The following is a 16,688-nucleotide window of genomic DNA, read 5'->3' as shown; positions in this document are numbered from 1 at the left end:
ATTCAGAATTTTATAAATATAAATTTAAGCCCCTAATTATTTTTATTTAATTTTTTATGATTTTTCAAATTCAGAATAGGGGAACCCGAATTCATTCTGACCTTGTCTCACAAAATTCATTATATCTCAAAATTTACAAATCCATTGCTTACACTATTTCTTCTATGAGAAACTATACTCAATAATATTTAATTCCATATTTTTTTCATCTTCTAATTCGATTTCTACAATTTATGGTGATTTTTCAAAGTTAGTCTACTGCTGCTGTCCAAACTGTTTTTGTGCAAGCTATTAATTACCATGTTATAACACCCATATTTTCTTCTTCTACACCATTTCTCATCACTTTCTCTTATTTTCTCTTCACTAACATATCAAAAACATAGGACCTTATGTAAGAAAACTCTACTATAACATTATTTCCATGCTTTGTCAATAATAACAAACTTAAAAACATATTGAAACCTTGATATACTTACCTTGTTCTATTGATACTAATCTTTAACTTGATTTTCTCTCTCCTCCATCTTCTATTTCTTGAATCCAACTTGATATTCTAACTCCCCATGCTCTCCTTAACATTTTTGTCTCTTGGTAGCTATGGAAATTCATTTGATTTTTGGGTGAAAATGGTGAATTTTTGGTAAAATGACCAAATTGTAAAGAAAGCAAAACTTTCTTTCTTCCTCTCTTTCTCTCACGTTAGTGCATGGGAAAATATGGATGAGAATTTCTCATCTTTCTTTCTTTATATACTAATAAAATAATAATAAAATATCTTATTAAAGTATTAATAAAATAATATTTATCTAATTAAATAATTATAAAATATCAAAATATCTCTAGCATCATTATTACTTTCTAGATTTCTCTCTCTTCCAATTGACCATTTTGCCCTTCATTATCTTTTAAAATTCCATCATTGAGTCATCATTTAATTTGGTAAAATTGTAATTTAGTCCCTCATAGTTCTTCATCTATTCAATTTGGTCCTAATTCATCCATTTTCCTTAGTTTCTAGATCATTCCACTCTTAAATTATTTACACTATTGGTCCTTCAACTTTTTTATATTTACACTTTAACCCCTCAAATTATGAATATTTACTCTTGTGCAACAAAACTTTTCTCACTTTTACAATTTAGTCCTTTCTTGAATTAATATATCATAATATACTTCTCAATATTGACATAACTCAAAATTTCCCTTTTTGTCACTTTATTTCCTTATTTTACTATATCAAGAATAATATCTTACTGTAAAAATTTTCAGGATATTACAAGACTTGAATTTTTAAATTAAAAAACTAAATTCCTTAAAATAAAAATATAAAGTCTAAATTTCAAATGTATAAAAAATACAAAAATGTGTATCATATTTTAAACCATAAAAGATTTATACAAGAATACAAATATGTGTCATTATAACTAGTGATTGGAAGTAAAAAGAAATCAATATATTATATAATAATTTTAATATTTAAATAAAAGGTTTAACATTCCTTCAAATCCCATTGTTTGGTTTATTTTCTAAAACTGTTTACTTTTATATTCATATGTGCAATCAAATCACAAGAATTGGTTAACAATGGTGTATATACCTTTGATTTCCTCATAATTTTTTTTTCGAATTTCGAATTAATCAAATTAAGTTATTTAATATTTTTAAATTAATTTAAATAAGTAGTTCAATTTTTTCAGTTCGAGTCAAGTTAAAATTTATAACTTGAATAATTCGAATTACTCAAATAAAAATTTGATATAAATATCCATCAAGCCCCTGACAGTTTTGAAAACGTGAAAATTGGTACCCTAAAAAAATTCAAAATAATCTTCAAAAATTCATAATTTGTATTAAATTAATTTTTCCAAAATTTTATAATATATAAATTTAAAATTTAAGGTCATTAATGTCTATATATAAATGCTAAATTATAATTTTTTAGGGCATAATGATCAATTTAGCCCTTAAGGTTTAATGTTTTAGTTAATATTTTCATTAAAAAATCAATTCAACTATTTTAAAATTTTAATGATAAAATTTGACTCTTTTTAAAAAGTTAAGGGCTAAAATTAGTTAAAAAAATAATAAGAGCCAAATTAATAAAATATGTAACATTAATGGCTAAATTTTTCGTTATGCCTTTTCTAGAAAAGGGCTAATTGGAAATATAAGTCTCTGAATTTTGGCGAAAAAATTTAATTAAGCTCATCTGTGAAAAGCACATTCAATTAAGCCCGCAAACTCACAAATTGCATAAATTAAGTCCTTTAATCAATGTTTTCCGTCTTTAATTGTTAGAATGCTAATGTGGTCATTAACAACATTGATATGGTACTCCACATCAGCGACAATTGCCAACGTCAACAAAACGAAAATCAAAATGAGTTTATATCTTAAATACAAATAAATTACAGTGTTGTTTATATTTTTCCTACTATAATTCATAATGATCAAGAGATGTTAAAATTAAAATTGTATTTTATGATTAAAACAAAATATTAAGGAAATCGCATATAATATGCGACAACATGCAAAATTAATTAGTTATTAAATTTTAATTTGATAAAAATAAAAAAAAAGAATAAATAAATTATTTATATTTGACAAATAAGTAAATGAGTTGCAAATAATTAAATTCAAAGTTAAATATAATTACATTGCAAATATTAATTAAGAGGATAGACTTATGGTTTAAGGGTAAATTTGGTTGAGGGTTCTATTCTCGTTCTAGGTATGGAACAGTTTAAAAATTTGTGGTTAGTATCTACTCTTTAATGAGCATGATTATTTACTGTGCTCGCTCCTGTAGATACCTTGAGAAATAAAAAAATAAAAAAAATGTAAAATAAAAAGCATTCAAAGGAAAAATTGGTACAAAGTAATATCTCTTAAAAAAATCTTTACATTATTAAGGAAGAAGTTGTAGAGAGGCCTGAAACCCAATATCGGAAGAAAGAACAAACTTTATTAAGTGACTCATTGCGACAATATAAATTTATTATTGATTCAACATAATAAATTAGTTTTCTATGTAATTTCATTTATGTGAAAGGACTAATAGTAAAAATAAAAATAGAAAACATCACTCTAATGAAAGTAAATTTGAGGCTACTAATAACACTATAAAAATATAGAAAAATAAATATAAAATTTCAGTTTAGTAAAAGGACTAATACCAGAATTTAGCCTTTTTTAACCAGTGCAGCAGGCAGCCCACGACCCGATTCGAAATTGAACCGGTTCGAACTCGGCCCATGTACAGATCAAATTTACATAAACTTCTTTTCACCATTGTCTCTCTTTGCTCTCTCTAGCATCAGACAAGGTTAGTCTCTTCTCTACGCTTTTCTTTTTGTTTGAAATCGCTCCATTTTTTGGGTTCTTTTATTTATTTAGTATTATTTATTTTCTATAGGTGAGGGAAAAAACAAGAGGATCTGATGTACTTGCCTGTGGATCTTAATTATAGACAAGATCATGATGGCCCTTGAAAATAAAGGTTATATTTTTATTCTTAAGAATTCTTTTTTTTTTGTTTAAAGTTTGGAACTTTGATCTGCTTTGAGTTGTGGGTTTCTGTTTTTTAGATTGACTATATATGTATAAATTATTTCTGTGGTGTTTTCATTAATGGGGTTTATAACAAATGTGATATTTTTAGCATTGTCTTGATGGGTTTTTTATTTGTATTTTTTAATCTAGTTCTTTTTATTGCTCTGGGTTGCTTCAGTTTTGAGTGTTATTTGAATGATTATAATCGAATTTAGGATCCAATAGATGCCTGATATGTTTCACAGTCGACTGGTTTGAGATATGGCATTTTAAATTTGAAGGCTTTATTGAATTTTTGTTCTGCCATTGATTATATAGCTAATGCCGAATGCGATAAACTGGAAGTATTTATTATACTGTGTTGTCTAAGTAGTATTTTGGATACCTGTGATACCTCGTATTGGATAATGAAGAACTATTGAATAGCTTACTGGCTAAACTGTTTGATAAGGTTGGCGTGTTTGATCCTAAAATGGATGTATAAATTGACTCTTGTTTGTTTATTGGAATGGTTGGAAGAGAATTATGTAAATGTTGCTGGTCAGATTTTGTTCTAAGCTGTCTTTTAAGCAAGCAGTGATTATGCAGACAAGCTTTAGGTGGCTTGTTGGATTATTTCTAGATATTTTGAAATATTTAGCCGGTTATACTCTTTTGAAGCTATTTTGACCTAATTCTTCCTTTTTCTCGTATCCGTATCAGATACATTTTAGACATAGATATGGGGAGATGACTCTCCAAGGACCCTTTAAATACATAGAATAACTCAGAAAAAAATGGCATATACCCATGATGGACGCATACTCGTATCTGACACTCACATGCTAGTTCGAGTAACATAGTTTTCGTGGTACCCTATTTTGTTGCATAGCCTCATTGGCATACACATCCATCACAGTGGAGTTACTCTTTCTGTATTCAATGAGCTGCCTCTTGTGTTTAGATTCCCAAAAGGCTGTTGGAAACACTTTGTGCCTGGAGTACTGATTGAAGTAGATTTTATTGATCCTCTTTTAGCTTAGTTTCACTAGCAATCAAGTGTAAATTTAGGGTTGGTCCTATTGGAAGGTAGCTTTAGCATCTTAAATGGCCTAGCTTTGACTCTTTACTTTTCTTGAATTACTTGTGTCCGACACTTATCTAGACATGGGTATGGAGATATGAGCTTGAAGGATCCTCTAAATGCATGGGGAAACTTAGAAAAAAAATTAACAAGCCTGTGTCAGACACATTTTTATTGACACTCACACCCTAGTCCAAGTAGCATAGTCTAACTTGACTTACGCCCTAGTCCAAATGAATTGTGTAATTGATGTTTAATGTGCTTAAGCTAATGTAAGTATTAAATTTGAGCTAAACGAGAATAAGAGAAATAAAGCCTTGGCATCATACTAGGTATTCATGCCTAGCATAGTGCATCACTGGCATTGTGTTTCCTTCAAACTTTTCAATGATGTTTTGAAACGAGTTATTTGGAGGGTTATCAGAGATTTGTATGAACTGATGAATTTCATGATTTGCATCTGTTATCTTTTCTATTAGAATGCTTTGATATTTTAGTTTGGTATTAGCATTTAGGAAAGCAACTTCATTGCTGATCTTGGGAAAGTTATGGCAGCTTGAATATTGACCTTATGGATATATTTTGGCATCTAAGAAGGTCCTTTTATTGATATGCTTGGTCAATTACTGGCCACTTGAATTTCAGCCTGTGGAGATAGATGGAGATGTTGATGGAGATATTGACCTTGCATCTTCTTAGCCATGTCTTTCACGTTAAAATTAGAAGTTTGATGGAGGAATATATGGGGTGGGATCCTTATCTTTGAGGGTCCTAAGTTTTATAGTTTCATTTTCATTTCTTTAATCCTATTTAGGCCACCATTTTCTTGCATATTGTTAAAGATATATGTTGGCTCCACTATGGGAGTGAAAGATGAAGGGGTGTCACTGAAGGCAGTGATGCTTGCTATGCCTATCAATTGAATATATGATATTATTGTGTGAAGCATGCCGGTGAGTTAAAGCCTTTTAAGACATGCTACAGGTTCCCTTCTTTATGTCTGTCTTTGTGGGGAGCTTCACCCATCTATGTTACTTGGACTTGGGGTAAGTGTTGGATATTAGTATGCTTAGTTATTTCTAAGTTTTTTTGCTATATTCCCATGCTCATGTCTGAATATGTATGTGACATGGGTGTTAGACACAGGTACATACAAGAAAATGAAGAGTCGGAGTAACATAGACCCCTATTGCTACTTGCTACTGATTTGTCTGTCAAAAGAACCACATATAGAGTTTCCTTATACTTCTTTGTGCTATCAAATGTGTGGGTTCCCTTCTAGTTTTAGGAAACATATTTTATTGTCTGAAAACCCAATACTGGACTCATGCATCACAATTCAAAACATATCTTGAACTTTCTGTTTATTCAATTTTTACTCTTTTTTCTTTGTTTTTTTTTTCTTTTTTCATTTTGCACTTTGTCGTTGTGTCAATAGTTGGCATTTATTTTTTTGTTCTTGATTCCTATGAATTAGTATGGGTTTATTGGTGATACATATATCAAGATTGATATTATTCTGATGTTTTTGCTTTTATTTTTGTAGAAACAATGCAGAACTGTGAGGCAACCTTAAAATGCCTCCAGACAAAGGGGTTCCCGTACAACCTGCAATGTAACAGGAATTCAGTTGAAGGCATTCCAGAGCTTAAACATGAATTCGGTACTCATCCGGGCAGAGATGTTGTAGAACCAGTTTGCTCTTTGAGTGGAGAGTTTGTGGAACTTCCGAATGAATTTTACCACAAACCTACACTCCACCACGAATGTGGCTCATGGTCGACCTTCTATCCTGACTCTCATAAGTTGCAGGCATACCAGTTGAATGCTTTTGGGGGCCAAGTTTACCACTTTCCTGTGGATAACCGATTTCATTATGCCCCATTTAATGTGATCACTCATGGATACCCTTGTGAATTCCAGTTCCAAGATTTTCAGTACTTTGTGGTCATAGATTTTGAGGCTACCTGTGACAAGGAGAGAAACCCACATCCACAGGAGATAATCGAGTTTCCATCTGTTATTGTGAGTAGTGTTACTGGGCAGCTGGAAGCTTGTTTTCAGACATACGTCCGACCAACTTGCAACCAACTCCTGAGTGATTTCTGCAAGGATCTGACTGGCATCCAACAAATTCAGGTTAGTTCCAAATCTCTTATGTCTCTACCAAGATAGGAAAGGTAACATGAATTTGAGTTGGTTATTTTAGTGGACTCGGAAGTAGTATCTATTTGATTTTTAGACTATAGCGTCTATTGAATTGTGTTTGGATAGAATTCAAACAAGATAGACGATATAAGATGGAATCTGTGGGGGAATCTTCTTGTTAGGCTTCATTTTGACAAGGGTTCTCGATAGCAAGTTAGATTGGGATATTTGAATGGGGTTTCTTGCTCTTTTCTCGGTAATTTTTCTGGTATGACTTGTGAGCCCGTATTCTAAATATGCACATATGTGTTCTAGGTAGATAGAGGTGTTACTTTGAGTGAAGCTCTCCTTAGGCATGATAAATGGCTCGAGAAGAAGGGCATAAAGAACACTAACTTTGCTGTGGTGACATGGTCGAACTGGGATTGTCGGGTTATGCTGGAATCTGAGTGCCGGTTCAAGAAGATCCGTAAACCTCCTTACTTTAACCGGTAAATAGTTTAGATATGTGCTTGTTCAATTTTTTTCTTCAATAGATCATATAATTGACATGATATATATTTTTCCTGTTTGGCAGATGGATTAACTTAAAAGTTCCGTTCCGTAAGGTTTTCGGTGGCATGAGATGCAATCTGAAGGAGGCAGTTGAGATGGCCGGTCTAGCCTGGCAGGGCCGTGCCCATTGCGGCCTCGATGATGCCAAAAACACTGCTCACTTACTTACCCTCATGATGCGCAAAGGTTTTAAATTTGCGATCACGAACTCACTGATGTGGCAGGCTAGTGATGGTCCATTGATGTGGAACCCGGTCCCCGAGAACATGGCCTTCTTTCCACATCACCCCCACAAGCCAAAGGATCAGCAAATGCCCCTATTCCATTACCACCCTTACTGTTTCTGTGGGGTGAAGAGTAGCAAAGGAATGGTTCGGGAGCCCGGACTGAAGCAAGGAAGTGTGTTCTTTGGTTGTGGAAACTGGACTGTCAACCGAGGTGCCCGCTGCCACTACTTCGAGTGGGCTTCGTCCTGAAACTGAATTTGCAACAACATATCCATCTCTCATGATGGCATCTTAAACCCTTAATGTAAAAAAAAAAAGGTTAAAAAAAGAAGAAAAAAACGGTAGTGGGTTGTCTCCTCATTGAAGCACATGCAGTACTTGGTAAGGCTTCTGCATCTTGAAAAACATGTGTTCATACTTGGCATAGTTGCTCCGGAAGCGGGCATGCACCGTAAACATCAGTTGATTTCCAAGGTACGAGAGCTTCAACCTTTATAATTCGGACTTGTTGAATTGAGAACAAATCAGGAATATGAGGATTTGGGTAGTTAGGATGATGCATTTACATGTTTAAACGTGCTAAGTTTATCATAATAATATTAACGAGATAGGGAAAGCTTTGATTTCCTATGCATTTCTAATGGGGAATCAGCAATGTTTGCTTGCACCTTACTTCTTTAGTTTCCTCTCTTAACTAAAAAACTTGTTGCTACAATTTTCATTTTTCTTGAAACATCGGTGTTCAATATCTATGTCCGATGCACATTCGGACATGGATATAGAGATATGTTTTTCCAAAGACTCCAAATCTATGCAAGTCTTGGAAAAATTCGACCTCTCGTGCTGGACACGTACTCTGATCTGACACACTAGAGATAGAGTATTATCTAATAACCATTCCATACTTAAAAAGCTCCACTTCTAACCATGTAATCTAATCATGGTTATTGGAACCTGATCAAACTGGCTAGTTAAGACTGCGAACCGGTTGATATATTGGCCCAGACAAAAGGGTTGAATTGGTTTTTGAGCGAATTGTTCATAACTGGTTATTTTTTGAATTTGTTAATACTCCATTAATTAACAAAATCTAAGATTAGTGATGATGGTATAAAGATTATAAGTGATAAAAGTAGGATTGTGTTAAGTAGATTTGATAATTTGTATATTCATGTGTATTGGTGTTGAAGGCAATTTTGTATTTGTATAAATTATGATATCTCATTAAAAAGATGTGATGATGATGTTGTATTTATATCATGTTTATGTCATATCGTATTTTAATTACTCTTTAGTATCATGCTCATGTTGTGTGTAAGCAATTATTAGCAAAACACTATCAAGTATTATTTGATATTAATGTGTATTTTTTTAAAGCTAGAAATGATATTTGTATTTATTTGTTTATAAGTCCTTCAAATTCATATTTATACAAAATTTGTATGTTCATAATTTATGTTTTATATATTTTGTTTTTTGGAATCTTAACTAAAATGAAAATAATTTAAAGGACCAATGAGAAAAGCTTGAATGAACCTTTTGCAAGTTTAAACTCTTATTCGAACTAATTGTATTCTTGTGGAAGGTGTGTGGCAACGGAGACTAAAATGAATCATAAATTTTTGAAGGTCAAAAGATAATTTTGTTATTATACTAATTTATAATTTTATAATTTTTAAGGATCTAAAAAAAATTTTGCCATTTAACGATATGAAGGGCAATGCTTGTTCCCCTTTAGGTTTGTTCTTGATCGCTATAAAGTAGAAACCGACAAGGAGATCATTCAACGTGACAATGCTGTACTTTTTTTTATGTAATTTTTTTTTTGTTTTTTTACGAAATTTGATTTTGTAAGAGTCATATGTTTGGGGGGGTTTATTTGTAAGAATTTAATCCTCCAATATGGAGTCGATCATCAAATCCTTTAACGGTTGCAAAGAGAGGATTTAAAGAACATAGAGGCAAGAAGTTTTTATTCTCTTGTACTTCTGTGGGAAAATTTAGAAAGCAAGAAACAAGATTTGTTTTCGAACATACAAATCCGAGTCCATATTGTTAGGGATCAATTCATATAAACAATGAAAGAGAAAAATAGAGAAGATCAAGAAGATAAATTTTACGTGGAAAACTCTTCTAAAGAGGATTAAAAACTAGCAGACTTCGAGTTTTCACTAAGTGAGTAAGCAAACAAGAGTATAATATAGAAAAAATAAATCCAAGCCCCAAAAACAAAGTCCTAACTCGAACACAAATTTCTCTTCAGAGCTACCACGAAAACTCTCACCAAAACTCATCTACGACAATATTTTGTTACTGCTAGAAGAAAAGCTCTGTAGTACTACATCTTTAATTGCTTCATCAAAATAGGGATACAAGACCCCTTTAATTAGGTTAAGTTTAAAGGGCTAAAGCGACTAAAATATCCCTAAAGTAATCAAAGCTTGACTAGGAGAAGAAATCTTATATGACTGTCAAAACGCAGCTGTACTACTTGAGAAATACATCGTGTCGTCACGATGTTCGTGTCTTCCACGTCGTGCCTATTTCGACTCTACCTTTATTAAGTGCTTGCAAACTGTCCGATAAATATAAAGCACACCCTCACAGAACACTTAAATCAGAACACTTGAATCGATAAATATTCCAATTATTATTATTATTAAAAAGGACGGGCATTATTTGAAACTTCTTAACACTTATAGAAAGTAGAGAAAACAATTGCTTTAGCGGAGCTGCTATTATAAGGGATAATAATAATTTGGTAATGGTTTGTAAAAGATTGCAATTCCAAGCTAGAATCCTACTCAGGGTAGGCCCCTTAAAACAGAAAATTACTGTTTTAATCCCTCAAAATTTATACAATTTTAAATTAATATAAAGTAAAATTATAAGTTTAACCCCAAAATGCTAAAATTTTGAATTATTCTTTTTGAAAATCATAAAAATATAAATTAGTATAATCGTGAAATTACATTTTAACTCTCATAAAATTATATAACTTAATTTCTATAAATTAGTATAATCGTGAAATTACATTTTAACTCTCATAAAATTATATAACTTAATTTCGATCCCTAAAAAGATTTTTGATTTTGTTGAGTGTTTTCTCTATCTCCTTTGAATGGTGATATTTGTCTATTTATATGATAAGTGTACTGTTCATTGATATAACGTACTAGGTAGGTTCTATGCATATAACCATATATTCTACCCTAGACTTAACACATATTTATACAATCTCATGTATGATTTCTCGTGAAAACATAAATACCCATTCTGCGAATTCAACTTACAATATCGATGTACGAACTCAATAGAAACCGATCCATCCAACCTGAATCCATTCGAATCTTGGGCTGATGATAACATAACCAATTTCATCCCTAATCGTACTCTTAATGCGAGAACAAGGAGTAATACAAAAAATTTGACAGTCAATATCGTACCACGTGCCCATAAATCTAAATAATTATGCCGTATTCAAGTTTACAATTTCTTGGAGTTTTGGCATCACACGTAAGTTGAACACAAGATAAATGTACCTGCACAATTCGACAAAAATGTGGTCCATAATTGTATCATGGATATAGTTTATATTCAAATTCATTTTATAGTATGAATAATAATTAAAATATTTAAATTTAAGGTAAATTCCTTAATTTTTATAAATTTTCATTTTAAGGACAAAAAATAAAAGAAATTGGAAATTGCCTTTACTAATTATTTTTTTATTTCAGTCATCTAATTTTACCCATTGTTAATTTAATGTTATTGTGCATTCAATTTAGTCACCCGACTTAAATAAATTTTTATTTTGATCAATTATTTTATATTTTTTAGAATTAATTTTAATTTTTTTAGTAAAAGGAAAAACATGAGGTTTTATAGGAAAAACTTGGATCTTTACAAAAAAACCATTTCATCTTTCTAATTTCCTTTATTTTTTCCCTTTTTTTTGGATTTAATTTTAGTTTTTTACAGTAAAAAGTAAAAACATGAAACTATCTTGATTTTTATACGAAAATCCTATTTATTTTTTAAATTTAATTTTCTTAGAATTAATTTCGGTAAAAAAAATAACTTGGAGTTTTATGAAAAATTACTTAGGGGCTTTTTACAAGGAAAAACCATTTTGCCTTTTTTCTTTTCTTTTCTTTTTTCCTTTGTAGAACTAATTTTTAGGTTTTTTCCAACAAAAAGTGAAAAACACGGGTTTCCTTAGGAGAAAACCTATTTATTTACCGAGAATTGAGTTAAAAGAAAAAAATTTGGTTTTATCTCTACAGTTGAATAATTCAATTTCTTGTAAAAATATAGTTTATTTTTTTGGAGAAAAATAAAATTAATTTTTAAAAGGTAAATGATTGACCAAAATGAAAACTTTTTAAAGTTGGGAGACTAAATTGAGTGAGCAATAACATTGTGGCAAAAATGAAAACTTATTAAAGTTGGATAGCTAAAATGGAAAGGATTGTTAACAACGATGCCCAAATTGCAATTTATTTTATTTTTAATGCCTAAAATAAAAATTTATGAAAATTAGATAACCAACTCTGTAATTTACCCTTAAATTTGATCGGATATTTTTGTAAATATATGAATTCGTACTATCCTTTTTCTGAGTTTTATCATCACATGTAAGTAAACACAAGAAAAATGTGCTTATGTCGTCATCCAAAAGTGTTCGACAAAATTGTGGTACTTTATTATTATTTAAAACTTATTTGTTTATGAATTGGATTGTTTAATCTTAAGATTGCAGTGGTAATGTTGTGAGATCCAAGTTAAAATTAGACGTGTTACGTAATTTTTTTTTATAATATATATTATATATGTAAATTATACTAAAAAGGTTAGATAAAAATTTTGTTCCACGTTATATTTCTAGATGTATATGGATCCAATTCAACAATGAGAAAAATATAAAAATAAATAAATGAAACTATGATTGTTGGAGTTTGAATCAAGTTAAACACAAAATAATTTATTTAAAAAATAATGAATCAATTCAAACAACAAAGAATCAAGTCAAAATAGTAAACAATCAATTTAAAAAGTAGAGAATCGATTTAAAATAACAAATAATCGATTCAAAAACAACAATGAAACTAACATTGAGCAGCATACAGACTTGCTGCAACATGTATGTAAACTAGATGCTGTAACACTCCAAACCTGGCTTAGGCATCTAGACCAAGTCTGAAGAGTTACATTAATGTTATTAGGAAAAGTAACTTTTATAAGCACAATTAAAACCATTTGACAATTCATAGCAACCATAAAATCCGACCAATAGTTCAACAATCCTAGAAAAGTCGTAGTACTAAGAATTATTGAAACTACATAATAATATAGATAACGGGGTCATAAAGTAGATTGACCAAGCTTCCATTACGCCGACCTAATCAAGCCTGTAAGTTATCTGAAATCCAGTCAACAATACAATGAGTAGAGAACTTAGTATATAGCCAATATAGATTTAGTTAGAAGCATGATTACAATAATGAACTCTCAAGTCTCAAGTTCCCATTAGAATCAAAGAATATCTAGTACAGATTTAATGTATCAGTTATATGACAGAACAATTCCAATTCAGAAACAAAACATATTAGAAATATATGCAGTTATTCTTATCCCATTTGCTACACACCATCTCCGACCATCCCAACACACCGTTAAGGGTATTTAATACCTATCCAGCCCTACACACCATATAGTGTCGATCCGACACGTTCAATGCGATGCAGACTAGTTGTCAAATCGAATTGAGATATAACGCCAAATTCACATATAAATCGTGGCTTAGCCACTGAATCAAAACAGATTACTTCGTCTTTCACATAATACCCATCCAATGCAAATGCAGATTACATATATCAAGAATATATATACAGTCATTCAGATTCAATTCATAGTTAGGTGATACGGATCAATATCATCAATAGTCATCACAATCAATATACATTTGTGCGTTCAATGTATTAGTCTCAGAGCATCAGATAACACTCATACGATCTACTTCAGATAATAAATACACTACGGAAGGCCTACGATCACATTGTACGACGCTTGCGGCTTTAGAAATAATTTCCAGACCTTACCCACACGCCCGTCTAGTTCCACATGACCGGCCACACGTCCGTGTGTCTACCTATGTGTCTCACACAGCTTGGACACACGCCCGTGTCTCTCGCTCGTGTGGTCTCTAAAAGCAACAGTGAGTTACACGGCTTGGACACATGTCTGTGTCCCTAACCCGTACGATCCTTACATTGTACTCAGTGAGTTACACGGCCTAGACACACGCCTGTGTCTTTAGCCTGTGTAAACCTTGCACTAACCCGACCACACACGGCCTGGACACACGTTTGTGTCCCTTACTCGTGTGGCTCGTATTTGATATACAGTGAGTTACATGGCCTACCACATGGACTGACACACGACTATGTGGCGTCGACAGCCATGTTTTTTGGGGTCCGAAATTCACAAAAAACTCAGGTTGGTATGCACCTGAATTAGATTCTGACGTAGAAGCAACATAGTGGAATCCTGAACCCTAAAATGACTATCCAAAAACCATTTCAACAACTATTCCCTATGAATCACAAGAATTAGTGCACAACTAACTCTTATATCGAAAACTTTGACACAACCTGCCCGCTCAAATTTCAACACTCACCTCGCTCGTGATCACAGAATGGAATTAATGCGTTGGCAAAACGATTCCTGCACGATCCTTGCCTAAAGAGGAAGTCAAACGTATGCTTAAAACAGAAAATTCGAGCAATAACACAATTTCACCGAAAAGAAACAAAACAACTGAAACTCACAAAAATGAAAAGCTTACACAGAGATCCTCCAACGACACAGCGAAAAATGTAAAACCCTCAACTAGTTTCGGTAGCCACTTTACAGACGCAGTTAAAAGAAAAAAATAAAATAAATTAAGAACAAAAAAGCGAAAAAGAAAGGAAGGGAAAGAGAATGGAAAAGAAAAGAAAAAAGGAAACATTAAATTCTATATTAACCACCAATAAAATTCCTAAAATTTAGCAAAATAATCCTTAATACATACACCAAGACTCAAACATAGAACCATTGATACAAACAAATGCTTAACCACTGAACCAGCAAACTCATCATTGATATAATTTACATAGGATTAAGTTTAAGTCAGTGACCCAAAAGCAGATGTTATTAAAAGTAAATTAGCAAAACTTCTAAAGACGCGACTCAAACTTCCAACCTTAAACACATAAGTAAAGCACATAACCACAAATACAGAGACTTAATTACTACAAAATCCTACAAATAAACATTCAAAATTTTAGGTGTTACACATGCACTCAACAAAAATCATTCAACAACATGGTTGACCATTTTTCAACAATCACATTTTGCAAATCATTACCAAAAGCAACCAAGTAAGCAACCATGACAAATAGTAATTTCAGTTGTTTCATTAATTATGAAGCACGACAACAACATATAACTAACTAGCATCTAAAAAATATTGAACTTTTACATGCAATTTGATTTCCCAATTTTCACTAATAAACTATCGAGACATTTAAATACCTCTTTCCTATTAAGAGATGGCACACTGGTCGGTTGAAGGTATATCCCTAGACGGCTTGACTGATGAAAATGCCAGTATCGAGACCCTACAAAGCTCAAAACTTGTATTTACTCCTCAATAGTCAAGAAAGTAAGACAAATAAAGGGTGAAAAAAATATGAAAGAAACCGTGGAAGTTCCAATTTTTACTCCCAAATTTGGTTTCTTCAATAATATTTTTCCTTTGTTTTTATCAAGAATAATTTTTTAATATTATTTTTAATACTAAAAAAATATTGCGGGACCTAGTTTTATTTTTGGAAATAATTTTTTAATATTATTTTTAATACTAAAAAAATATTACGGGACCTAGTTTTATTTTTGGGGGCCATGCCCCCTGGGTCTCTTAGTGGATCTTCATTGCTTACATGATATTCGGGAGAGATGGATTTAAATAAATAAAAGTTAGACTCATTTAAAATATAAATCAAGTTTAAGTTCCAACATTTGAATTCCAACTAGTTTGATCTGTATTTTGATTATGCAATATATTGTTATTTGTTTTAATGTATAATGTAATTTATATACCACGTAAAAATTAATTCTATAATGAGATACAATATTGTCTTGACTTGAATGTAATAATGATTAAAGCTCTTGTCAGAGCCACCTGTTTGACATAGGTTCAATTTGTATGACCCTTGTCTCCTACCCCGAATATTGTATATAAAAAAGATACAATATTATAACGAAAACATTAAAAAAAATATTTCAAGCTATCTATATTTAAAATTTTAATAAAAGAAAAAAAATTATATTGAATTAAAAATAAAAAAGTTTGTAAAAAAATTAAAATAATATTGAGGAGTCTAAAATAAGCTTGAATTAATTATTTATAAATATAAACAAATTTAAGCAAAATTTAATACTTTTATTTCAAATCAGATTAACTTGGGTAATCATGAAATATATTATACATAAACTCGATTTAACTTATAAACACCTTTGCTTATATAGGCATCCACTTCAAATTTATTATGGATAGTAATTAAAGTATTTGATTATGTAATGTTAGAATCGAAAAAGAAAAGAGTTTGGATTATTTGCAAACATCTAAATCCCGAGTATCAATAATTATCTTAAAGCTATACATTATTCCAAAATTTTGTTTAGAAATCAGAGTGGATTGAGATAACCGAGAAGGGTTGAAAATGCAGTTTTTTTTTTCATTTAACCAAAGCTAAAAAAACTCAAATTAAAGATTATAATTTGCAGGAGGGACTAAAAAGAAAATTACCGATTTAGTCGAGAAGAGCCAAGCTCTTGCTTGTAGGGGTGTAAACGAGCTGAGTCGAACTTGAATATTGTCAAGCTTGAGCTATTCATTCAGAATTTGGAGCTTGATACTTGACGCAAACTCGATTGAACATCTATTTCTAAGCTCAAGTTTGGCTTGAGATATAATCGAGCTACTGGAGCGCAAGCTCAATTAATCTCATTTACCAAATTTTGCACTCAAGCTCGAACTCGAACTTGAGCTCAACTCGATAATTGAACTTAGGATTATTAATATATATACATGA

General features: G+C 31.4%; 1 protein-coding gene across 1 annotated transcript; it reads left to right on the top strand.

Annotated features, from left to right (window-relative positions):
• The first annotated feature begins 3,272 nt into the window (after positions 1 to 3,272).
• Positions 3,273 to 8,215, top strand: LOC107928109 (3'-5' exoribonuclease 1). The gene is made up of 5 exons (XM_016859283.2): positions 3,273 to 3,328; positions 3,419 to 3,502; positions 6,165 to 6,757; positions 7,082 to 7,257; positions 7,344 to 8,215. The coding sequence occupies exons 2-5, from the start codon at positions 3,481 to 3,483 to the stop codon at positions 7,795 to 7,797; spliced, it is 1,245 nt and encodes a 414-aa protein (XP_016714772.1). The 5' UTR covers positions 3,273 to 3,328; positions 3,419 to 3,480; the 3' UTR covers positions 7,798 to 8,215.
• The last annotated feature ends 8,473 nt before the right edge of the window (positions 8,216 to 16,688 follow it).

This window comes from Gossypium hirsutum, chromosome A06 (assembly GCF_007990345.1).
Source record: "Gossypium hirsutum isolate 1008001.06 chromosome A06, Gossypium_hirsutum_v2.1, whole genome shotgun sequence".
Lineage (NCBI taxonomy): Eukaryota > Viridiplantae > Streptophyta > Magnoliopsida > Malvales > Malvaceae > Gossypium > Gossypium hirsutum.
Note: the sequence above shows the minus strand (reverse complement) of the source record. Positions and strands in the feature narration are given on the sequence as shown.